Below are 21,486 nucleotides of genomic sequence, written 5' to 3'. Positions count from 1 at the left end.
ACAGTGTCATTCACTGCCTCTGATTTATTAAAAGAAACGTCAGTAACTGGCCAGACATGTTGGGTAAAGGCAAGAAAACATTAATGTAACAGTAAAATAAATGCCTACGCTCACACGGAACCAAACGGCAGAAGATGTAAACCTTTAAATGTGTTGGCCAAACTCCAAACGGAGACGTTTTGCCTTTAAATGGTGATGATGGCAAACAGCTTGTCTCTTAAACCTCTGCAGTAGTTACGGTTACAGTTTTACCCCCATTGACACTTCATTCCCCACAGGCCGACTACTGATAGTCACACTTGGAAGGAATGATGATTGCATACACACAGTGACCATTTTATTGGGTGCACCTTGTTCAAATTAATAGTACAATACCCCTGCCGTAAATCCTGCTGTCATGAAGGCCGTAATGGAGGATGTAATTTTATGGTGCTGTTGAGTTGTGTTGCATCATACTGAAAAGTGTTTCTCATATCATGTCCAGATAATAGAAGCACCTCTCGGTATAACCCCTCCAAAATTATCATAAAGTTGAATTTAACCGTTTCTAAAACAGTTTAAACAAAGCTGAACATTATAACCGTAGTTAGTTTCCGCTCGGTGTGCGTTATAAAATGGCAGCTGAGTGTATGTCTCTCCAACGCAGATGCATTTACACCTTTTCAACATCTGGCTACAGTGCATCTAAAATCATCTTCCAAGGCATGAAGTTTCTAAGCTGAAGTGGATCTTTGAACTCCAGAGAATTCCCAAGTCCCTACTCTGGTTACATCAGCCTGCTGGTTAATGTAGCCACGGGAGTGTATTGAAATAAAAAGAAAGGGTTGATGAGATATCAAACCAGTGCACACACATTAAAAAAGGCATATAAACCACTTGCTCAGAACAAAATGTAACGCTGTAGTTTCCCCCGTGCCTGTATCTGTGTTGGCTTGGTTCAGTGCCTGCCAGTTAGACTTTCTTAGCATGATTATAATGTCCGTATGCGTGCATTGTGGATAATGTGGTTCTTTTGTGGAGTCCGTGGTCTGGTCCCTCTTTGTTTGCTTTGCTTTCAAGAAATAAATTGTCTCCTGCTTGTTTAGCACCCTTTAAAAGTCCCAAGTGATGCTCCGCAGTTCTTGGATATTAAGGTGCTTTCTGGCGCCGACATTCCTATTGGTCCACCTTAACAAATCCCCAGTTAAAGGCGGACAGTTAGGAGCTGCTAAGCTCGCCCACCTCGGTCAGTTATGCTGTACACGTTGTCTCTTCTTCCTCCCATTATAGATGAGTGACGATGTTTGGTTATAGTGCGGTATTTAGCAGAATGATAGTGGGTATAACCCTCTAGTCAATGTCATTGAGCTCGCTGGAGGCCTAAATTGCTCCAAAGAGAAATAATGTGGTCTCTGGCAACAAGATCACAGCTCAAGGAAGGAAATCTGTCTTCCCTTGTTACATTTAGGACCTCCAGGACTTCCCCATTGAGCTCTAGTAGTGGAATGTGGAGCAAAATGTCAGCACAAGAGAGACTCAACTCTTGTCAACAAGGGCGGTTGAATCTACGGGTGCTGACGAAAAACGTTTTTTCAAATGATATGTGCTAGGAGGATGTTGGAACGTAAAAGTGATCGTATCGTATGTGATCATGTAATTGCATATTGGAGGAGAGGAGGAGTTGAAGAAGTAGTGGGAGGAGAGGTGAAGGAAGAGATGATGGGACAAAGAAGGATTAAACAAGTCGAGAGTTTCATTGTATTTTTGGCGAAGGACCAAGATGGGTCCTCTTTCTAAGGCCTTTCTAAGACTTTCAGCGAGGGATTTTCAGGCAGGAAGCCCAAACCAAAGCTAAAGGAACTGAATCGTTGGAGCCCTCACGAGTAAATGAGCATCTGTGATCCTTCCTCTTCGAGAAATAAAAGGTGTACAGAAATGGGCACAAGCCTTCAGCAATCCACCCACGATCAAGGTGTTCTTCTCCGCCTTCTGCCAGCGTTTTCATTGAAATTCTTCAAACATCCCTTTCTGTATCCAGTCTGAAGAAAGAACAATAGAGGGTTACCAACAGTTTCAGTCAGAGAGCTGACGCCTCAGTCCGTCAGCCGCTCCCCTCTGAATCCTTCCTGGATCCCTCCCCTTTTCACCTTCAGTCCCAAAACTCTTGCCAGATCAACATAGACAGCGCCGGTCACTCTTGGTCACCTCCTCCGAGGAGTGAACCACGTTGGGGACAAAGCCGCTCTTCACGCCTTCCCATCCCTCCTGGATTGTGATATCGCCGGACCGCACCAGGGCGAAGATGTCTCTGGTCAGCTCAGTGAAGGCGTGCTCCACATTGATGGCATCACGGGCCGACGTCTCCACGTAGCGCATCCCATACGCCCCCGCCAGCTTCTCTGCTTCCTGGCGGGTCACCTAGAAGATCAAACCAGATGAGATTAAACTTCCCCATGTGGGAACTGGGCAGTAAAGGGCTAATGGATGTAATAGTAGAAGTCCTGAGGTCCAGATCAATAGCCCCTTTTCAACCAAACAGTCTCAGGAACTACGGAGCACCAGGAACTAAATGCAGCAACTTAGAGTATTTTAGTTTGTTTGCTCTGGTCTGAATCATTGGATTGAAGCTTTTGGTTCGTTTTCTTTTCACACAGGGAACCAAAAGTGCATCACTAAAGACGAAACACTACAAGCAAAAACACTGTTTTTCCATGCACCAGTACTTCCATAACCTCAAATAAGGTCCTGTGGAGTAAGACCCTGCAGTAGAGAGGAAACCTTTACTTTTTTTAATGCAAAATTTCAGTCTATTTTATTCTAACGTGCAAGAAACGTTAGATCTCTGACGTTTTTGTGGTCCCACGTCCTGTCAGTGCAGTACTGCGTTGTGTGACGCTGCTGTGTCCAAAGTTCATCTTCAATCTTCAGTCTTTATTTATATAGGGCCTATTCATGACAATGTTATCTCAAGATGCTTTCCACTAAGTCAGAGCAGGTCTTAACCAGACTGCCTAATTAAGAGACCCAACCAGTCAAGGATTCCCATATGAACAAGCATCAGGTGTTAGGCAACAGTGGCGGCGGCTCAGAGGTGGGCGGCTTACTGTCGGGGTCGGGGTTGGACAGAGAGAGTGAGAGACAGAGAGCAACAGCAACAAATAACAACAGCGACATTGCTGGAAAGTTTCTCAAACAGCATTTTGCTTACGCTCAAATAAACCAGAGTTCACACTGATAAGGACTGTTTGGCAACCAAACCACAGGAGACTGATCAAAAACATCAAATCATCTGCACTGAGTAGCATTACTTACAGTTATAGTCCTATATCACAGGACATATCTTCCCGGTTTAATTGATGTTAATCCTGTTTATACAACATTATTTTATATGAGTGTAGACACTCACTCTATTGTACAGCTTTTTGCAGTGTCATCCTGTACTGTCTAAATTTCAATGCTGATATTTTTTGCTCTCTGTCTTCCAGTTGCCCCAAGAGAACTGAACAAACAATGACAACTCGCTTCTGATCCAAATGTGTGCTGATCTAAATTTGAACAAAAGTGTTATTTTTAATGCAGCACACTTTGCTATATCGAATATTACATAACATTCAGAACAGCCACTACCCACAGCGACAAATCTGAGCTCGACAAAGCCATTTGTTTCCATTCACTTTTATGCTCTACACACCTGGCGCTGTCCCTCCAGGTCACACTTGTGGCCCACCAATAGGAAGACGATGCTGTGCGGCTGGACGTGGCTGCGAGCCTCCTCCAGCCAATCGTGGACGTTCTGGAAGGAGCGGCGATTGGTGATGTCGAACAGGAGGAGCCCGCCCACGGAGTTACGGTAGTAAGCCCTGGTGATGGACCTGTGGAGGTTGTAAAATAGTTAACTGGACATGCTAATGTTTGCGGTTTACAGGAGACAAACACACAGATGAATCCGTGGCTTTTGGTTTTGGAAAGGCTGAGAGGCCGAGAGATAAGCTGAGATAAGTGAAAGGGATAGTAAGACGTGATAAATCCAGGGGGAAAGCTAATCAGAGGAAGAAACTGATAACAGGAGGTGTGAAAGAAGGAAAAAAGGCTGAAGTGATAGAGGTGTCAGGTGGAGGAGCTGACGAGTTGGGAGAAATTAGGTGGCGAGAAGCTGATGTATGGAGGATTATGCCTAAAATGATAATCTTGATCATTTAAATCAAATCACTTTAGATCATCTAAATACAACAATATTGTCTTACATCCATATCAATGTCAGCCATTAAAAGTTAATATCATTTGAGCCTGAGTGGAAACTATAACTGCGGTGTTTTGATTTTACCAAACGAACACTGCAGCCCGGCTGGGAGGAGAAGCGCTGCTAGATTTTGACAAGATGTGACACCTTGCGCGCACACACCCGCACACACCAACCCTCTTATGATGCCGTCTATCTTCCCACAATATCCTCGGAGCGAGAACGTCAACATAAATACAACGAGAAGGAAAATTACAGACTCGAGGTGGAGACGGAAAGAGAGACGTGTCATGAAAGAGGAAGAGGAGAGGATTAGTCGACGGGAAGGATAGAGGATACAGCAAGAGGAGGAGTAGGTGGCAAAAAAAATTCAGAACCAGCCAGTGATTCATTTGATTTGACACATACACACACACATATATTTATACAGTGTATATAAAGGACCACACAGATGAAACAACAGTGACTAAGACGAGATCTGCGTCGTCAGTAGGAGGAGAGAGCAGACGAGGAAGATGAAATTGATTCAAATCTGAGGCACTGCAGTGTCACAAAATATGTAAAAACGTCAGTACTAGTGGATCTTAAATGCTTTTCCAAAATGGCTACAGTACATGAGTCAAAATGGCTACCTTAGCGGGCCTATCAAATTACATCTGGGGGCTTTGAACCTGCTGAATTAACACCACGTTCAAGAGAAAAAGAGACAGAGGAGTTAAAGTTTTAGTGTATATTTCTGTTACTGTCCACAAATCCCATGAACAGACCAGAACTGACAGTGAGTCCAAAGCCCATTCATTCCTAGTGAAGACTTAAATCATTAAAAACAACTTACAAATGCAGTAAATAGTTCCAGTGTTTTGAAAAGACAATGTTCCTCAAGCAGAAATAAAACGTGCTTTTGTTGGGGACTTTTTTCAGCGTCAGACTGAATCCATCATTCAGTCATTATCGATTATTCTGACAACTTGTCAACGAAAAGTTTTGTCTGTTTAATGTCAGAAAATACTGAATAATGTTTGTGGCAGTTTCTTTGAGCTCAAACTGATTTTTTTTTCCAAATTGGTTAAGTCACAAGAGAGAACTGTTTTCTTTCATTTTTTACTAAATCCAGCTAAATGTTACAAGACACATACAATATTCAAGGAAAACTTTGAATGTAGAGTTTGATGATCTTTCATGTCTGCATGGTTAAAATGAAGCTACATCCAGCAGCTGCTTAGCTTAGCTTAGCTTAGCTTAGCTACAATTCAACAATAACATTTCACTCATTGCCAATTTGAATGCTTATTTGGTCTCTAATTACTGCTCTCTACATGGTTGTTACCAGCCTTTAGCCGGTATGCTAGCTGTTACCTGAGTAAATGCCTACTGGGATGAAGAAAAACACCAAATCCTCAAAACTGAGTGGATCAAGTTAAGGATTTCGATGTTTTTTCACTAAAGAATAACTCCATTTTCTGGCAATCAATTCATTGGCTGTCGTTGCAGGTTTTAACTTCCAAGAACAACTCTCCTTCCCCTGAAAGTCCTCAACACTTTGACCCCCTACTGAAGGCATGTTTAATCCGTTTGAAGTGTTTGGGAACAATATAAACTACAGAATAACCTGTCAGGCTCAAAAAGCTAATAAGGAAGTGAATCTTTTCCTTTAGTCTATCTCTCTAAACAAGTAATACAATGTATGTGAACAGTATTCATAAGAAATCATACATATGAAACTGCAGTCATGTTATTAGTTTCATGCCAGTGAGTTTTGTTTTCACAATGTGGATCCATTTCTTTCACAGGAGGGAAAACAAGAAATAAATCTGGCTCGATTTTTATGTTAAAATTTATAGCTATGACAGTTTATCACTTTTCTTCACACGCTTGCTGTCTCATTTAACAAAGCTCCTGAAGATGAAGCATCACTCTCCCTACAGACGGTGACTCTTACTTTCATATTCCACAGCGTAGAAGAGAGAAATGATCAGATTGTAGATTTAATTTCTAAGGAACGCTCAGACTCTCTCTACAAAATGGCCCCTTGATATTTGACGAAGGTGTCTGATTTGTCCTTCGGGTCTCGGAGGGATGTGTCGCGGTTGCCATGGAGACGCTAATCGCGCCGACAGGTGAGGCCGGTCCCCTTCTGTCGAGCTGACGCGTGGAGCTGGATGTGTGAGTGGGCGTGTGTGCAAGCATGTGTGAAAGATGCATTTTGGGGGGCTGTGAGATGCTTCATTAGATCCTCGACACACTGATGGAGAAATATTTACATCTTAAGACATTCAGCCAACATTTAAGTGATGGCGTCGGGGTTCAGCATCTCACAGTGGGCAGTGGTACCATGTAGCTAAGTACATTTACAAGTACTGCACTTGAAGGTGCAACTGTGCGGGAATTAGGGGGATTTATTAGCAAAGAATGGTATACAGTATGTATAATGATGTTTTTAGTAGTGTATAATCACCTGAAACTCATATTTTCTACCTTAGAATGAGCCCTTTATATCTAAACTCAGACTTTACACAAGGAGTGGATGTGGCTACTGTGATTGGTGTGTTGAAAATCAGTGGATAAATGTTTTTGAGTGTCCCAACCCACATGATATGATATGAATTTGATCCATTTAAACTCATTTAAACATTTTATTTCCAGACAAGTTAGCGGAGGGCTAACAGGAAGTTCGCTGGCTGGAGACACTAGTGCACCATGCTGTGTGGACCCAACAATGCACAACATCCAGGTAATTTTATACCCAAGAAGTCCAACCTTTCTCCATGACTGAGTCCTTTCATGGAGTCCTCCATATTGCAATGCCATGTTTCTACAGTAGCTCTGAAGGGACAAACAGGGGCCTTTTGTGTTTTTATGCTAAAGCGGCGGCTTGAATTTGGTAGCACGAATGCACCAGCTTTGAGACAAAGAAAAACAAAGAGGAACACCAGTTTGTGCTGCGATAAATAAAGGATCACACTTATTGTTTAGTGAATCCTTGTCAGCCACCGTAGCTCCTTTACATGCTAGATGCCACTAAATCTTACACTTCTCCTCCTATAACTCCTATAAAAACACATTTTTGACACTTGTACTTTTCATGTCACATTCTACTTATACTAGAGAGACTCCCTGAACTTTTTAATTCACTGCAATTTAATTCACACACACAAAATATGTAAAGAGCTTATAAAATATTATGCTTTCTTATGATTTAATCTACCCAACAGTATAAATTTGAGCACCCCGGACAAGTGGTAACACCGTTGTAGGTGTGCAGAGCATATTATTATATTATAGATATACTGCGCTAATAATGTTTCTCATCTGTGTTTCCAGTCGCTTCAAAGTGACCTCAGTCCTAAACACGCACCTTAAAACACGTCTATGAAGTGAGTTTCTCTCAACGTGTCACAAAACTTCTGGCAGAATCATCTGAATTTCAGAGCACGTTGATCTGTTTACGTAGTAGGAACAGCCCCTCTGGTCGTTTTCTGTGCTTGTATCACTTCCAACCTCATTTGAGTAACTGCTCTTCGCTTAACGCAGGCAAACAATTTAGTCGCAGCTGGTAATTCGAGTTTTGGGACCTGCAGGCGACGTCGTAGAGCTCTAAACATTGAACAGGTATTCCCACACATTAAGTACTAATCGCCCAAGTTTTTTAATTAACAGAATGTGTTAAGACCCTGGATTTGCTGGATTTGGGACAAACAATACTGAGATGTAAATTACACAATTTATTCTTTATTGATCTCTATGAGAAAATTCAATTTGCTCACTTTTTGACCTCCACTAAAGAGGTCAGAGGTCAGAGGTCAGGTCTTCACACAGACAGAGGTCTCAGTTCTGTAAAATCAGCTGTGTCCCAATTAAATATCCAGAAGATATGAGGAAACATTTCACCCCGGACGACTCTTTCAGTTTCCAGATAAGTTTCAAAGTGGTAAACCACGAGTTCTTTGTTTTTCTCAGTGGCTGTGGCTCTGCACTGCGTTTCCCAGAGATCACCTGTTGCTGAAGCAGTACGTCCTCTGACGTGCTTTGCTGCTCGTGCTGACTACCCTCTTCTTCTGTGTGCGTGAGCTCCACGTAAACTTAAACCAGGACAAAGATCTGAAGTTGTTCCATCCTCATTTCCCGTCTGTGTGGGATTTTAAAGTGCTGCAAAGTAGCATTTAGCGTCCGCAAACTCTCGTGTTCGCTCCATCTTCCTCACCCTCACACTGCCCCTATTTGTTTCTGCTCAAATATTACAATACTAATACTAAACACTACTGAAAATAATACTAAATATGACATGTCCACTACATTTACATGATCCTGTGCTTCAGTTTGATCCTACTTTTTACTACGACGTTGTACTTTGTACTCCACCACATTTATCTGTAATCTATTTAACAAATCAATCATTAAATATGATACATATTTTACAGATTAAACTCCACAAGAGCATGTAATATATTATAATATAACACTAAATGGTGTCAGTCTTGATACTTTAAGTACTTTTTGTACTTAGAAAAGTATTTTTTTTACAGCGTAGCATCACTACTTAAGGATCTGAATATTTTCTTTTACCTCTTTTCATGGCAAAGAAACACACTCCCACAAACTCCTATGCACTATATTACAGTTTAGCAGGAGGGGCAGCCTGTGGTCACTGGTGGGATGTCACAGTAACATCATGAGGTGACCCAGACAGATGTGTGGACACGTGACACGAAAACTTCTCCTATCTCTCCACAGCTGCTCTCACCTGAAGCGCTCCTGCCCCGCGGTGTCCCAGATCTGCAGCTTGATCCGCTTCCCCGGCTCGATCTCCACCAGGCGGGAGAAGAAGTCCACGCCGACGGTGGGGTCCGACACCTGGGCGAAGCGGCCCTCCGTGAACCGCCGGATCAGACACGACTTCCCCACCGTGGAGTCCCCGATGACGATCAGCCGGAACTGATAGAGCCAGATCGCCTCCATGACTTGGCTTTGCCTGTCTGTCGCTCCTGCCGGCGTGTCTGTCTGTCTGTCTGTCTGTGGTGGTGTGTGCGCGTGCGTAAATGAGCGAGGGAGAGAGAGAGAGAGAGAGAGAGAGAGAGAGAGCAACATTAGATTATTATCCTTTAATAATAATAATGATAATAATAAAGTACTTCTAGTGTTTTAACACTTTTACTTAAGTAACACATCTGAACAGATTCTCTTCAGTTATTACAGTTTTCTATTTATTTATTTATTGAAATGATTCATTACATGAGGGGAAAATGACCCCCCCCACTCATAAATGTGTTATGTTGTGGTTCTTTACTGGGGCAGAATAAGGTGCAGTAAACATGAGCGGTTTGTTTTTTGTGTGGATCTGTGAGCAGGAGTTGGTGTCACATCATCTGACAGCCGAACCAAACATGACAAGGATGTTTCAGCAGGGGTTTTTTTTGGTCAGGTAGATTTCAGGGTGACCTGAGCCACCCCAGGTGACCCCTCCACCCCCTATCCCCCCCCCCAGGACATGCTCCTGCTCTATATCCATGAAGAAGGAGACGCTTTGTGTCCAGCATGAAAAACATTCACATGTTCATTCTGGATGGAGACTTTTTGAGAGAGCAAAACACGAAGACACGAGACACAGTTTATACCTCAGTGTTCATTTTTACAGTATTTTGTTAATTAAAAAAATTGGTGGAAAGCTTAACGTCGTGGCCCGGAGGCGTCAAAACTCAAATAAAAGAGTCATTATCATTCAAAGCAGAGTATTTGATGTGTTTTAAAACATGTCTGGAGGGGATTTTTAATAAATGTCTTTCTTGAGAACTTTAGGGAAACTTTCTTTACGATCACATAATTGTCTTTGCCGTATAAAGTTTTGAGTAGTGGCCTCTGCAATGTGACTTTAAATTAGAGCGAGTGCATCTCCTGTAATATCTTCATAATACAACTAAGCACGTCCTCTGCCTCTGTGACGTCCCCACGGACTGGTCGTCTTCAGGCACTAAAGAAGTGCCAAGTAATCTTATATTTTATGACTCTTTAGTTTTTCGTCTCCACTCTGCTGTGATGCTGTCATAGATTCCCAAGATGTCCGCTGTTCCTTCAGTCCTCAGTAACAGAAGAGTTATGGGATTCACCATTCTATAACATTAGAAACACTAAAAAGTCCAAAATATGAAAACAAATATACATATTCCTTTATTCATTCTTCCTAGATTTGGTTACAGAAATATAACTTTTGACTGTTTACACACACACACACACACACACACACACATCCCTCCCCTCTCACACACGTATAACTGGCTCACTGTGCTTCATTGTATTCAGTGCGTGATTCAATTAAAACCACGAGATATACAAGAAAATCCTCTTTTCTCGTCACTTGATGCCGTCAATTGATGTTTTAATAAGCCTGCAGCTTTTTGGGATTATTGGCCGCAGCCTAATGCCCTTTTTGATATGAGGCTTTGGCGTTTTGAATGTGTGACCCTCCAAATACTTCCACTGAGTACATGTGCATTATTATTTCCATTTCATGCCACAGAACTCTATGATTTTACTCCACCACGTTTATCTGACAGCTGTAGTAACTTTGCAGGTTAAGACTTTATTTACAAAACACGCGATCAGCCTTGGAAATGGACTGATTTGCTAAAGACGGGTTAGTAAAATCAGTAGATGTGCAGCTCTGATATTGTTTTATCACCTTGATACTTCATGAATTTGCCTCATTTCTATCTTTCAGATGCCAGATACCAGGTCTGTCTGGAGACCCCTGCTGTAAAACAAGGTAAAATAAAGTTAATACGCTCTACATCTGTGATTTGGTGTCGACATTAATGTTCACTCAGCTCTAGCTGTTCCAGATCTGCAGGTCTGGTCTGCAGTTGTGCAATGCAAGCAAGTACATCTAATCAAGTGCGAGTACAAATTTGATGTTCTTTGTGTAAGTATTTCCATTTAATGCTACTTGTTATATCTACTCCACTACAGTTATTTGACACTTATGGTTACATGTGTGCTTACTATACAGTAGCACATCTGCCCAGTAGTATATAAAGTCATTGATGACTAATATAATATAATATTCTATAATAAAACACCTGCTTTAGTACTTTTGATGATACTGATGAGACTTCTGCTTTTACTTCAGTAACATTTTGAACTCATTACTTTTACTTTTATTGAGTATTTTTAGATGATGGTGTTTCTACTCAGACTTCACTGAAGGATCTGAGTACTTTTACTTGTTCCGCTGATTTTTTTATGGGGTTACAATAACAGTAAAAAAAAAAGTAGTTAGGAAATTTTGCAATTATTATTGTACAATGAGGATCTAAAGCCAATCTCAACATAGCACTCATCACACAAGGGTTAAGATCTTTGGATGCAAAAAGTGCAGAACTTGTGAATAATTATGTGCTAACATGTTCTTTACTTTAGCGTTTCCACTTTGTGCTGCTTTATCCTTCTACTCTACTCTACTATCCTTCAGCAGGACATGCATTTGACAACATCAATGCAGATTCAGATAAATAAGACAAAATATGATGTACTGAATGAATTATAATCCAATGAGATGATGCAGGAAAGGGTCATTCTGTCTAATGAGTACTTTCACTTTCCTGGTAATACTTTACTTCAATAGGATTCCAGATGCAGGACTTATTTCTACACTGTGGTGTTGCTACTTTTGTACATGTGAGTGCTTCGTCCACCATTGCTGAAATAAAATAGATGATCTAACAAAAGCTTTTCTGGATGCTACCTACTCTTACTGCTCATTTTTACCCCCACGGCTCAGCCTGGCCAGGCCAGCAGGCGGGCAGGGAGCCAGACACACGCAGCCTCCCATCAGCCCCTCCGTGCCTCTGTGGGGTCGGGTTGCGTAGCTCGGTCGGTATGCAAACATTAGTGGCCGAATCCCCGGTGAATAGCAGCCTTATGGGCTCTCACACCGGATGCGCTGGGACAATCTGGAGGTCCACCACGGAGCAGGGCGCATCACACCCCCAACATTTAGAAACCAGCCACATCTCACATGTGGGGCTGTTGGTGACAGGACTGTAGTAGATCACTGTTGTGTGTCAGGCTTATTTGGAGATTTTATTGCCATCACATGGGATGGTCGCACTTATAACACGGCTTGTAGCAGTGATTGTTTTAACTGGAGGTAATTATCAGACCAGTGCACATCATGACTGGAAAATAGGCCTCGAGCTTTCTTTAGGAGACCTTAAACCGCTTTTAGGCTTAACGAGGTGATGCAAACACACAGACTGTGAATGATGATAAAAGCAGAGCCTACCTGGAGCAGGAGTGGAGTTTAGGCCGGAGTGGTTGCTCTTCTTCCGCTGCTTCCTCGCTCCGTTCAGGACCAGGCTGATGTGGGCTCCATGGCACCGACGGGTCCGGCTGGATGGATCCTCAGGACGCAGCGTAAGGACCGAAAGCGTCCGTGTTGGTCTCACGGCCCGACAGCAGAGCCTGGTGGACAGCAGGCCCTGAGCTCCGGGGCTGATTTCCTTGTTAATGTCAGGCCCGATCGAGAGCTGAAAGACAAACGCATCCAGAGCAGGTGCAGTAAAAAACCGGATCTCTCACGTTTAAACGGAGCCGCGAATAAACCACAAGCTTCTCTTCTCTGTTTCGACGCCGAGAGATGTGGATGTTTGTGAAGGCAGGATGTGCGCTGTCAGGGAGGGGAGGGGGATCCCGTGGTATCACTTCTGTGTTTGCTGTGTGTTTGTGGGGGTTCGCTGCTGATGAAATGGCAGCAGTAGCAGCAGCATCATATAGCCTGACTCATCCCGCATCAGTACCACTACCGTAAAGGACTGCGGAGAGGCGCACCGCGGAAGAAAAAGATCAGTCATATAATGAGATTATTGTGCATTATTATCATTGTTAGATTTCCTCAATACAAAATGTCTGTAGTGTCATTTTGGGGATATAATAACAGGAGCATTAATGTGTTTGAGTGTCTTTAAGTAGGCAGATATGAAGTGACTGTGGTGATAGGAGGTGAAACTCACAAACACAGGCGTTCTGCTTTATTAAAGTACTAAAGTAACATTAGAATGACTTTTATCAGTGTTTTTATCTCAACAGAGGCCACAGCTGCTGCTGCTGCTGCCGCACAATTAGTGCAACAAGAGGAAAGCTGCACACTCACTGCGCCAGTGCGCGCTGTGCGCGCACGCATCAGTGCGCAGGCACGGAAGTGGATCTGGACGAACTGCAAGGCGGGAAGTGTAGTTTTTTTTTTCTTTTTAAAAATTACAAACGCAGTAGGAATAGTGTGTGTTTGTATGTGTACGTTTGTAGTTTCTACCCTTCAACATCTGTCGTTAAACAGATGAGGGGAGCTGAAGGCTGCAGAGGTTCCAGGATGAAGATGAAGGTGAAGTTAAGATGAACTTTAGAATTTTAGATCATAAGACTAAAACTTTTGAAGATGCTCTATGTGAAGAGGCTTTTTTTAAGTGATTTTTTTGGCTTTAACAATAACATTTTCATGCTGTTTCAGGTTGAGATGTTGGAAACTGCAAGTCACTGTAGTCAGCAAAACTCAATCTTGGGCTCATTGAACAAAATGCTGCTCTGTGCTGCTGAAAATCATCATTTTATGAAAGTGCCGACTCTTCAGTCAGAGATACTCCTGATCAGCAGCGACGTTTACTGGCACACTTTAGAACTTATGTTGTTCGGTTGGTATTTAAACTGAAATTAGTCATTTTATTTAGATTTAAGCATCTTTATTATACCCACCTGTTGAGGCAGTCTGGTAGAACACTATGTTAACACTAATGTTAGTGTTGCTGTAGTTCATGTTACTAAGCTTAACGACTGTGTGTACTGCTGAGAAATTACCTGATTTACTCTGATTTACTCAGTCACATATGTTATATTCATCATCTGCTTCATCATTTCAGTAAATATCTTCATATCTTCCTTCACATTATGTTATAACTGCTATGCCTCTGTGATGAAAACAGATGAGATGAACTTTATTATTCCCGTTTATTACACACTGGTTAAATTCATTTGTTGCAGCGGCTCAATATTTGGACACAGAGTACAAGAAGAGACATAAATGACATAAATACATGATAAACTATAAATATAAACACAACAACCATATCTATCCTCCCTATAGAGGCCACTGCATCATGTTCTCTCCACTAGAAGGCACCGAATCGCACTTCCTCCACTTTTTCTACCACCTAACATGAGGGATGATGATCCCCTGCCCTCCCCACCAGTCCACCAGTGTCTTAAAGTACTTACAGGCTTCAGTTGTACTCGGTTTTCTTTTTGTGTCCACCCTCCCTGCATCACAGCACATACACAAAACACACTTGCACTCGCAAAACAATTGCAAAAGCAGAAAGAACACATAAGGTGATGGACACTGAAGTCTGCACAGGAAAGAAGGACTAGCTTTTTTTTCCACAGTGTGCTATTTTTGAGTTGCAGCCACATGATTCCCTAATGCCTTCATTAAAATGCAAGTGCACTCAGTAAACCACACACACACACACACACACACACGGTGCGGGGGCGTGGTCCTCCCCACAGCTCCAGCCCAAAGTGCTGACAGGCTCCTCACCTCAGCTTCTGCTCTGAGGATGTGGCCGCAGATGAAACTACATGAGGACATGCAGGATAAACACATAACTAGTTGTTGTTTTTTTTCTCTCCTCCCTTTAATTTGGCGAAGACAGCGTGTCACATGCAGCAACTTCTTCTTTTTTCCTTTTACTGTTCAGTTAACTTTTCTCACGGAGCTGACTGAGGCCAGTGGACACCAGCTGGGACGGGAACGATGATAACGTGACGACCTGGAGCAGGCTGCGACATTTAACTGGCTTTTTCTCTCCTGTTCTACCTTTTATCACAAAGTGGGATTCAAAAAATTACTTTTATAGAACATTTATTGAAGTTACCACTTAAATTGTTGATATTTTGGTTCATATTGCATTTTTTTAATATATATAATTTTCTTTTAAGTCTTATTTTTAAGTCTTTTTTTTTTTTTACTTAAACGTCTAATATTACCAGAATCACTCGGTATTAAAGCTGTTTTCCACCATACATGACTTCAGACCGACTGTCTGTAGCCAAACCCTGTGCATTGTCCCATAATTGGAGACCTCACCGTGCCATCCTTCCACCGCGCGCTCTCGTACCGGAGCAGTAATGATGCAGCACGAGCGCCTGCTCAAAGTTTTGGTCATCGGCGACCTCGGAGTCGGTAAAACGTCCATCATAAAGCGCTACGTGCACCAGGTCTTCTCCCAGCACTACCGCGCCACCATCGGCGTGGACTTCGCCCTCAAAGTGCTCAACTGGGATCACAAGACGGTGGTGCGGCTGCAGCTGTGGGACATAGCCGGTGCGTAAAAGTGCGCCTGCATGGAGGTGTGTGTGTGTGTGTGTGTGTGTGTGTGTGTGTGTGTGTGTGTGTGTGTGTGTGTGTGTGTGTGTGTGTGTGTGTGTGTGTGTGTGTGTGGCTGGGGATGAGATGTTATTCCACAGACTGTGGTTGTGTGAGTCACAGAAACACCTGCATTTAAAGAGCAGCTTGCATTCACACTTCATTTGCATAGTTAAACAAGAGACAGTGTGTAAGCACAAGCATGACGGGTTTAAGGTAATGTGATAATGTTAAAATTAGTTTTTTATGGATTCAGGGTTACATCAACCTCCTGCAGGAGCTCCTATGTTGATGGCAGTGCAACACTTTGTATGCTATTTGCATTTGGCTGATATGGTATGATACACATATTAATTGGAGTTCACATATCTAGTGCTCAGATGGGGAACAAAACAGGAGTGGGGTCTGTATGGAAGCAGTCATAGTAATTTAAGACATGATGTATTTTCTATTTGAACTTAGATGCATCAAATTCACGGCACACGAGCACTTTAAACATCTGACAGGTTGATTCCCACCAGTTAGGATACAATAGTATCTCAAATTTGAATTTGCACTTGGTTAAACTAACCAACACACAAACACACAAACACTAATCTGCACTGTTTTCTCACCCGCTGGCAGCGTCTTGCTGACACATCCAGCGATGATGGTGCATGACTCAAGAAGTGACCGCCTAGAAAATGTGGTTAACATCTGTTTCTGCAGATGAAATGTGGAGTTTACCCTCCAGTATGTCCCATTACCTATCAGATTAGGTATTTTAAAAAGAACAGCTTGTTGTATTCTGCTTCTAAGACATCATTCCTCCCTAATTGCATGTAATGTGATGTTCTTTTCCTCCTCATCCGTCAGCTGTCTCTTACACAGTGTAGTTTATCTTCCGTCTCCTCTTGCTGAACAACATGGCATCTGATCAGAGGCCTCATTTACATGGAGTCATCCGCCATCGGCTGTAAGCTGGACGGACTTTAGACCAGTAACCAGTAGTTATGGCGTCACATTGGAGTCGCTGCATGGAGGCTTTTAAACTAGGTCAATGGCTCCTTCTCTCAAACACACAGAGGTGGCAGATTATCCGTGTCAGTGCTTCAAAGCTCTATAAAGTTTGTAATATTTTATTAGCTGCAGGTGTCGGGTTAAATTACAGCACGCTAAAGTAACAAAGTCAGCTTTAAATGCTGTTTTAAACACTGATCGAGTTATGACGTCATTTTGTAGACCAACCTGGAAGTTTAGCTTCACTCAGAGATAAATTAACAGATTTCCAATGGAAGTTTTGCATTTCATTGTAATGAATAAAGATTTACAGGCTGATAGTCACATATTTTGTTCAATAAGATAATCTTCAAACATCTGCACACCTTTAACTATATTTTAACAACGCACTCAATGACAATGAAACAAACAGGCCTAGATAACATTGGGAATTTGAAATTCAGCGTGTAGATATTAAAGGAATAGTTTAACATTTTGGGAAATACACTTTATTTGTTTATTTGCTGGTAGATTAGATAAGAAGACTGATGCTCCTCTCATGTCTGGACAGTAAATCTGAAGCTACAGCCAGGAGATCGTTAGCCTAGCCCTTCAGTTGTTTATTCAGCCAAATACTCACAAGCAGCGAGCGTGACGCTTTATATAAAACTAAAAAACAAGCAGATTTTAAGATGAAAAAGACCACAGAGAATTGGCCTATTGAGCCCTGAATGACTCTGACTTCCAGGTTGATACCATCATGTGCAAACAGGAAGTTTGAAAAACTGCATTTTAAAACCTGATATAGCTGTGTGTTATTTTAGTGTGTGAAGCACACGTGAAGCCCTTTGTGATGCTCTGGAAAGACTGAATATAGTTAATACTGACACTTTGAGCTAATATAGCACATGTTATGGTACATTTTTGACATTTTGATTTAAAAACACCACTGTTGTCTCCTATTTTTGTGTATAAAGTGAAAATCTTGTGGAGAAAAGCGTCAGAAATCTGTTAAAGAAACCCAAAGCTTCAATGTGTCCAGGTTTTAGGACTGACTGTCAATGTCTATGGAAGGGTTTCTGCATAGGTCATGTGCAGTGTGTGTGTGTGTGTGTGTGTGTGTGTGTGTGTGTGTGTGTGTGAGAGAGAGAGTGTGTGTGATCAGACACTCACTTGCTGATTCACCACTATATTAGGATCATGTGGAGGAGGTTAGCATCCAGGATAGAGACTTATTCATATATTCAGTCACACACACAAGTGGTCTCACAAATACTTGCATGCAACAGAAGAAGATTTTTCTGCGTGGACATTGGAACTAGTGGTCAATTAATCAATTAGGTGTTGTCATAATTGAATGATCATTTAAGCAAAAATGCCAAACGTACGCAAACATTTATTAAATTCAGCAGATTCATCAATAATTATAATAATTGTTTGTTGCCATCCTGAAACCTGAAAAGTCCGATGTCAAAGGTAAATAATGCTGCAAAGGTCTTGTGAATAATTAATCATTCTTAATTAATTAAAGGGGAACAGTCGTATTTTTAAACCATGGCCCTATTTTTATATATGTTGGGTTCTAAAACGATGGCAGATACAGAAACGATTGGTCCAGTAGATCGATGCTGCTGGCAGGTGAGAACAGGCAGCTACTCAGACTCACTGGACTCCATTGGCTAAAACTGTCACTTTACCTGGTAGAATACACGAGTGGCTGCCTTCTGCTCCCTCAATCTAGTTAGTTTGAGTTTCGCCCCAAATCCTCTGCTGGATCTGAACTAACCCTTTAAAACACTAAAGTCAAACGATACCACAAACAAACTGACTGACTGAGACAGCGACAGACCAGCAACGATTCTGTAAAATTGCTGTCTTTGTCAATGGAGTCTGGTTGCTTTGAACCAAGCGATATATGGGCTAATATAACATATAACATATAACATCTTCCAGGTCTCTCTCTGTAGGGACCAATTTCAAAACTTTTCATACCTACCAGTCACAAAAAAAAGAGAGTTTACCCTTTAATTCATTTTGAGGGCAGGGCAGAATGAAAGACTCACTACAAGTCTCCTTTATTTGTATTTTAAGTTGCTCTGTAATCAAGTTTAGCCTTTTATTTTCAGGTATCTAATCAAGTTTTATCAAGTCAGATGTGCTTTGATACAAAGTAATGACATGTGACTCCTCTGACAAAACTAAATGGTTAACAAAACCCTGAATGTAACACAGATCTCCTAAACTGTATTCTTACTCTGCTGTCTTTAAAAGGGCAGGAACGCTACGGCAACATGACCCGCGTCTACTACAGAGAGGCGGTCGGGGCCCTCGTCGTCTTCGACATGACCAGACTGTCCACGTTTCAGGCCGTCCTCAAGTGGAAAGGAGACCTGGACTCTAAGGTAAACATGACAGAGGAAGGTAGGAGGAGCATGAGTAGGAAATAACAGAGAGAGGGAAGGAAGGAAGGGAGGGAGGAGGGAGAGAAAAGTAGTTAAAAGACCAAAACATCAATCTGGAACAACAGTGTAAAGTGTAAAGGACTTTTTTTTTTTGTTTTCTTATCAAACACTAACTGACTGCAGCCGCCTCCACTTCTCTTGTCTACTTCTGCTTCAGTCATGACTCACCACATTACCCATAAAGCTGTTAATAACCTCAACAGCCCTAACATATACTTGTTTCACTGCACATTATACTGGAGCAGAGTAAAGAGAAGTGGGTAAAAGTCAGGAAGAAGTCACTTCACCTCAGCTTACTTTACTTTATCATCAACCTTCCTTAAAGCAGCTTTAAAAAAAAAAGAAAAACACAGAAGATGTGCGCTGCATAAATAAATCTGTAAAAATAAAGACAGACATATAAACTGGTGAAAAAGTCTTTGATGTATTTCACTAGAAGTATAAAGAAGCATGAAGTGGAAATATTCAAATAAAGTATTAGAAGCAAACTGTAAATGTTACATGTTACACCCTCTAGTGGCTTTTCATGACGCCACATGTGAAATGCTGTATTTACCAGTTGTCCGCTTCCTGTTTTGTCAGGTCGCCCTCGGCAACGGGAGGTCTGTTCCCGCCGTTCTATTGGCCAACAAATGTGACCAGCGGCGTCACGGCTTGTGTCCCAAGCTGCCCAAACTGGAGAACTTTTCCAGAGAGTACGGATTTGTTGGCTGGTATGAAACCTCTGCCAAGGTAAGACTGTGTGTGTGTGTGTGTGTGTGTGTGTGTGTGTGTGTTCTTGTCCTCACAGGATCCAAATATTGTCCTCGTCTTTTCTCTGTGTAAACAAATGTCAGTGTGCCTTATTAGCTCACCCACTCCACCACTTCAGTTAGCTCTTCTTTTCTGTCTATATTTACTCACATCACTTGGTTTTGTGGGTAATGAAGTCTTCTTCCTGCCACAGCAGTAAACTGCATGTTCCTTTGTAACTGAGAGGTTAAAAGGATTTGCGGACAAGGAACCTATTGTGGTACATGTGTTTCCATTTGGCTGATTAGATTTCATCTATCTACTTATTCAATTGATCTGTATTTGGAGGTGTGTGTGTTCAAAGTTCACAATGAAGAAATAAAAGAGATAAACCTGAATAGCCCACACGTGGCCCCACTAATCTATGTACAGTAACATAAGGGTGGAGAGTTTCAATGATAAAGGAAATCATTTTTAATTTAACTGAAAATAACAGATTTGAATTGATAATTGGTAAAGCAGTTGTGTTTGCTCATCAATTTCAGCTGCACTTACTATATTTTCATGTGCTGTGCTGTTCCCGTGCCGCCTCCCTCCAGGACAACACCAACATCGATGCTGCCATCACATGCCTGGTGAAGAACATCATGTCTGCGGAGGAGGAGAGAGCCTTGAGCGACTCTAACGCCGCCGCCGCCGCCAGAACCGAGGCGGAAGGCAGCGTCCTGGTTCTTCCTCGCTTTGACTACAACACGAAGGAGAAGGGACTGGGCGGATGTGCAGGATGCACCTCGTTTAGACCCAGAGACAGAGAGAACGACTGAAGGAGGGATGGCTCAGAACCAAGAGACTGGACGGAGGGGATTACTTTAATATGTTGTAACCTAGAGACGCCTCCCCTTCGTCATTCCCTCAGAGTATTTCTTCAGAGATCCATGATAAAGTAATGTAATTATAGTGTTTTTACAACAGATATTGAGCCAAAGGTACTTCCATTATTACAAAAATTATTTATTTTGGAAAAAGTCATACTGAAATGTTTGGATGTGTGGATTTAAAAGAAAAAGAAACTCCTGAAAACAAAAGATTCTTATAAAGACATAAATTTTTTTTTTTAGCCCAGAGACAAGACACAAGAATTTCCTGTTCTTTAATTTTTTGGAACTTTTGGGGATTAAATCGCTTGTGAATAACAGATAAACAAACTAATTGTAATTCTCCATGTCTTATACGAACATTTCCACAATCTGCAAACAGCACGTGTTGCTGAAAAAGCTAAAAAAGGAAAAAAAAACCCAAATTAAACGATAATTGTTAATTACACCAGCTGCCATGGCCCAGTGTTATGTAAGCAGCCTTAGTGCTTTTTGATTCATTTCTATTTTAGATGAGATAAATTAAAAGAGGGGCTTGTGCTTGTACTGTTGTGAGTCAGTATTTCTTCACAACTGTCACAACACGGTGTGACGAGCTTCAAACCCAGATGAGTTCCCTACGGCGGAGGTTTGCTGACGTGTGACTGCAGAGCTGACAAACTCTGCTCGAGGTTTCACTTTGTCTCATGTTCTTGTTGAAAGGTGATAATGACCTACTCTGTGTTTGTGTGATATCTCCACTATCTTCCCCTTTCTCTTCCATCTCTCTCTGTTCATGTTACTTTATCTTTTTTAAATTTTATATCCTTCGCT

The 21,486-nt window shown here is 41.9% G+C and overlaps 2 protein-coding genes across 2 annotated transcripts; one reads left to right on the top strand and one right to left on the bottom strand.

Annotated features, from left to right (window-relative positions):
* Window positions 1-1,566: 1,566 nt before the first annotated feature.
* On the bottom strand, window positions 1,567-9,212 carry rab39bb (RAB39B, member RAS oncogene family b). The gene is made up of 4 exons (XM_070854457.1): window positions 8,961-9,212; window positions 3,671-3,851; window positions 2,000-2,397; window positions 1,567-1,968 (listed from the first exon to the last, which is right to left on the bottom strand). The coding sequence occupies exons 1-3, from the start codon at window positions 9,173-9,175 to the stop codon at window positions 2,152-2,154; spliced, it is 642 nt and encodes a 213-aa protein (XP_070710558.1). The 5' UTR covers window positions 9,176-9,212; the 3' UTR covers window positions 1,567-1,968; window positions 2,000-2,151.
* A 6,170-nt stretch (window positions 9,213-15,382) lies between these two features.
* LOC139222778 (ras-related protein Rab-38) lies at window positions 15,383-20,807 on the top strand. Its single transcript, XM_070854642.1, has 4 exons — window positions 15,383-15,584; window positions 18,876-19,006; window positions 19,649-19,798; window positions 20,398-20,807. The coding sequence occupies exons 1-4, from the start codon at window positions 15,389-15,391 to the stop codon at window positions 20,620-20,622; spliced, it is 702 nt and encodes a 233-aa protein (XP_070710743.1). The 5' UTR covers window positions 15,383-15,388; the 3' UTR covers window positions 20,623-20,807.
* The last annotated feature ends 679 nt before the right edge of the window (window positions 20,808-21,486 follow it).

This window comes from Pempheris klunzingeri, chromosome 23 (genome assembly GCF_042242105.1).
Source record: "Pempheris klunzingeri isolate RE-2024b chromosome 23, fPemKlu1.hap1, whole genome shotgun sequence".
In the NCBI taxonomy this organism is placed as follows: domain Eukaryota; kingdom Metazoa; phylum Chordata; class Actinopteri; order Acropomatiformes; family Pempheridae; genus Pempheris; species Pempheris klunzingeri.
This window is presented reverse-complemented; position numbering and strand designations above follow the sequence as displayed.

Bases quoted from the DNA above. Each gene is read 5' to 3' on its own strand.
- rab39bb (XM_070854457.1), bottom strand. From the start codon at position 9,175: ATGGAGGCGATCTGGCTCTATCAGTTCCGGCTGATCGTCATCGGGGAC. The intron at 3,852-8,960 runs GTGAGAGCAGCT...CAACCTCCACAG, and splicing joins GCGGGGCAGGAGCGCTTCAG to GTCCATCACCAGGGCTTACT. The intron at 2,398-3,670 runs GTGTGTAGAGCA...TTGATCTTCTAG, and splicing joins ACCTGGAGGGACAGCGCCAG to GTGACCCGCCAGGAAGCAGA.
- LOC139222778 (XM_070854642.1), top strand. From the start codon at position 15,389: ATGATGCAGCACGAGCGCCTGCTCAAAGTTTTGGTCATCGGCGACCTC. The intron at 15,585-18,875 runs GTGCGTAAAAGT...TGTCTTTAAAAG, and splicing joins GCAGCTGTGGGACATAGCCG to GGCAGGAACGCTACGGCAAC. The intron at 19,799-20,397 runs GTAAGACTGTGT...GCCTCCCTCCAG, and splicing joins GGTATGAAACCTCTGCCAAG to GACAACACCAACATCGATGC.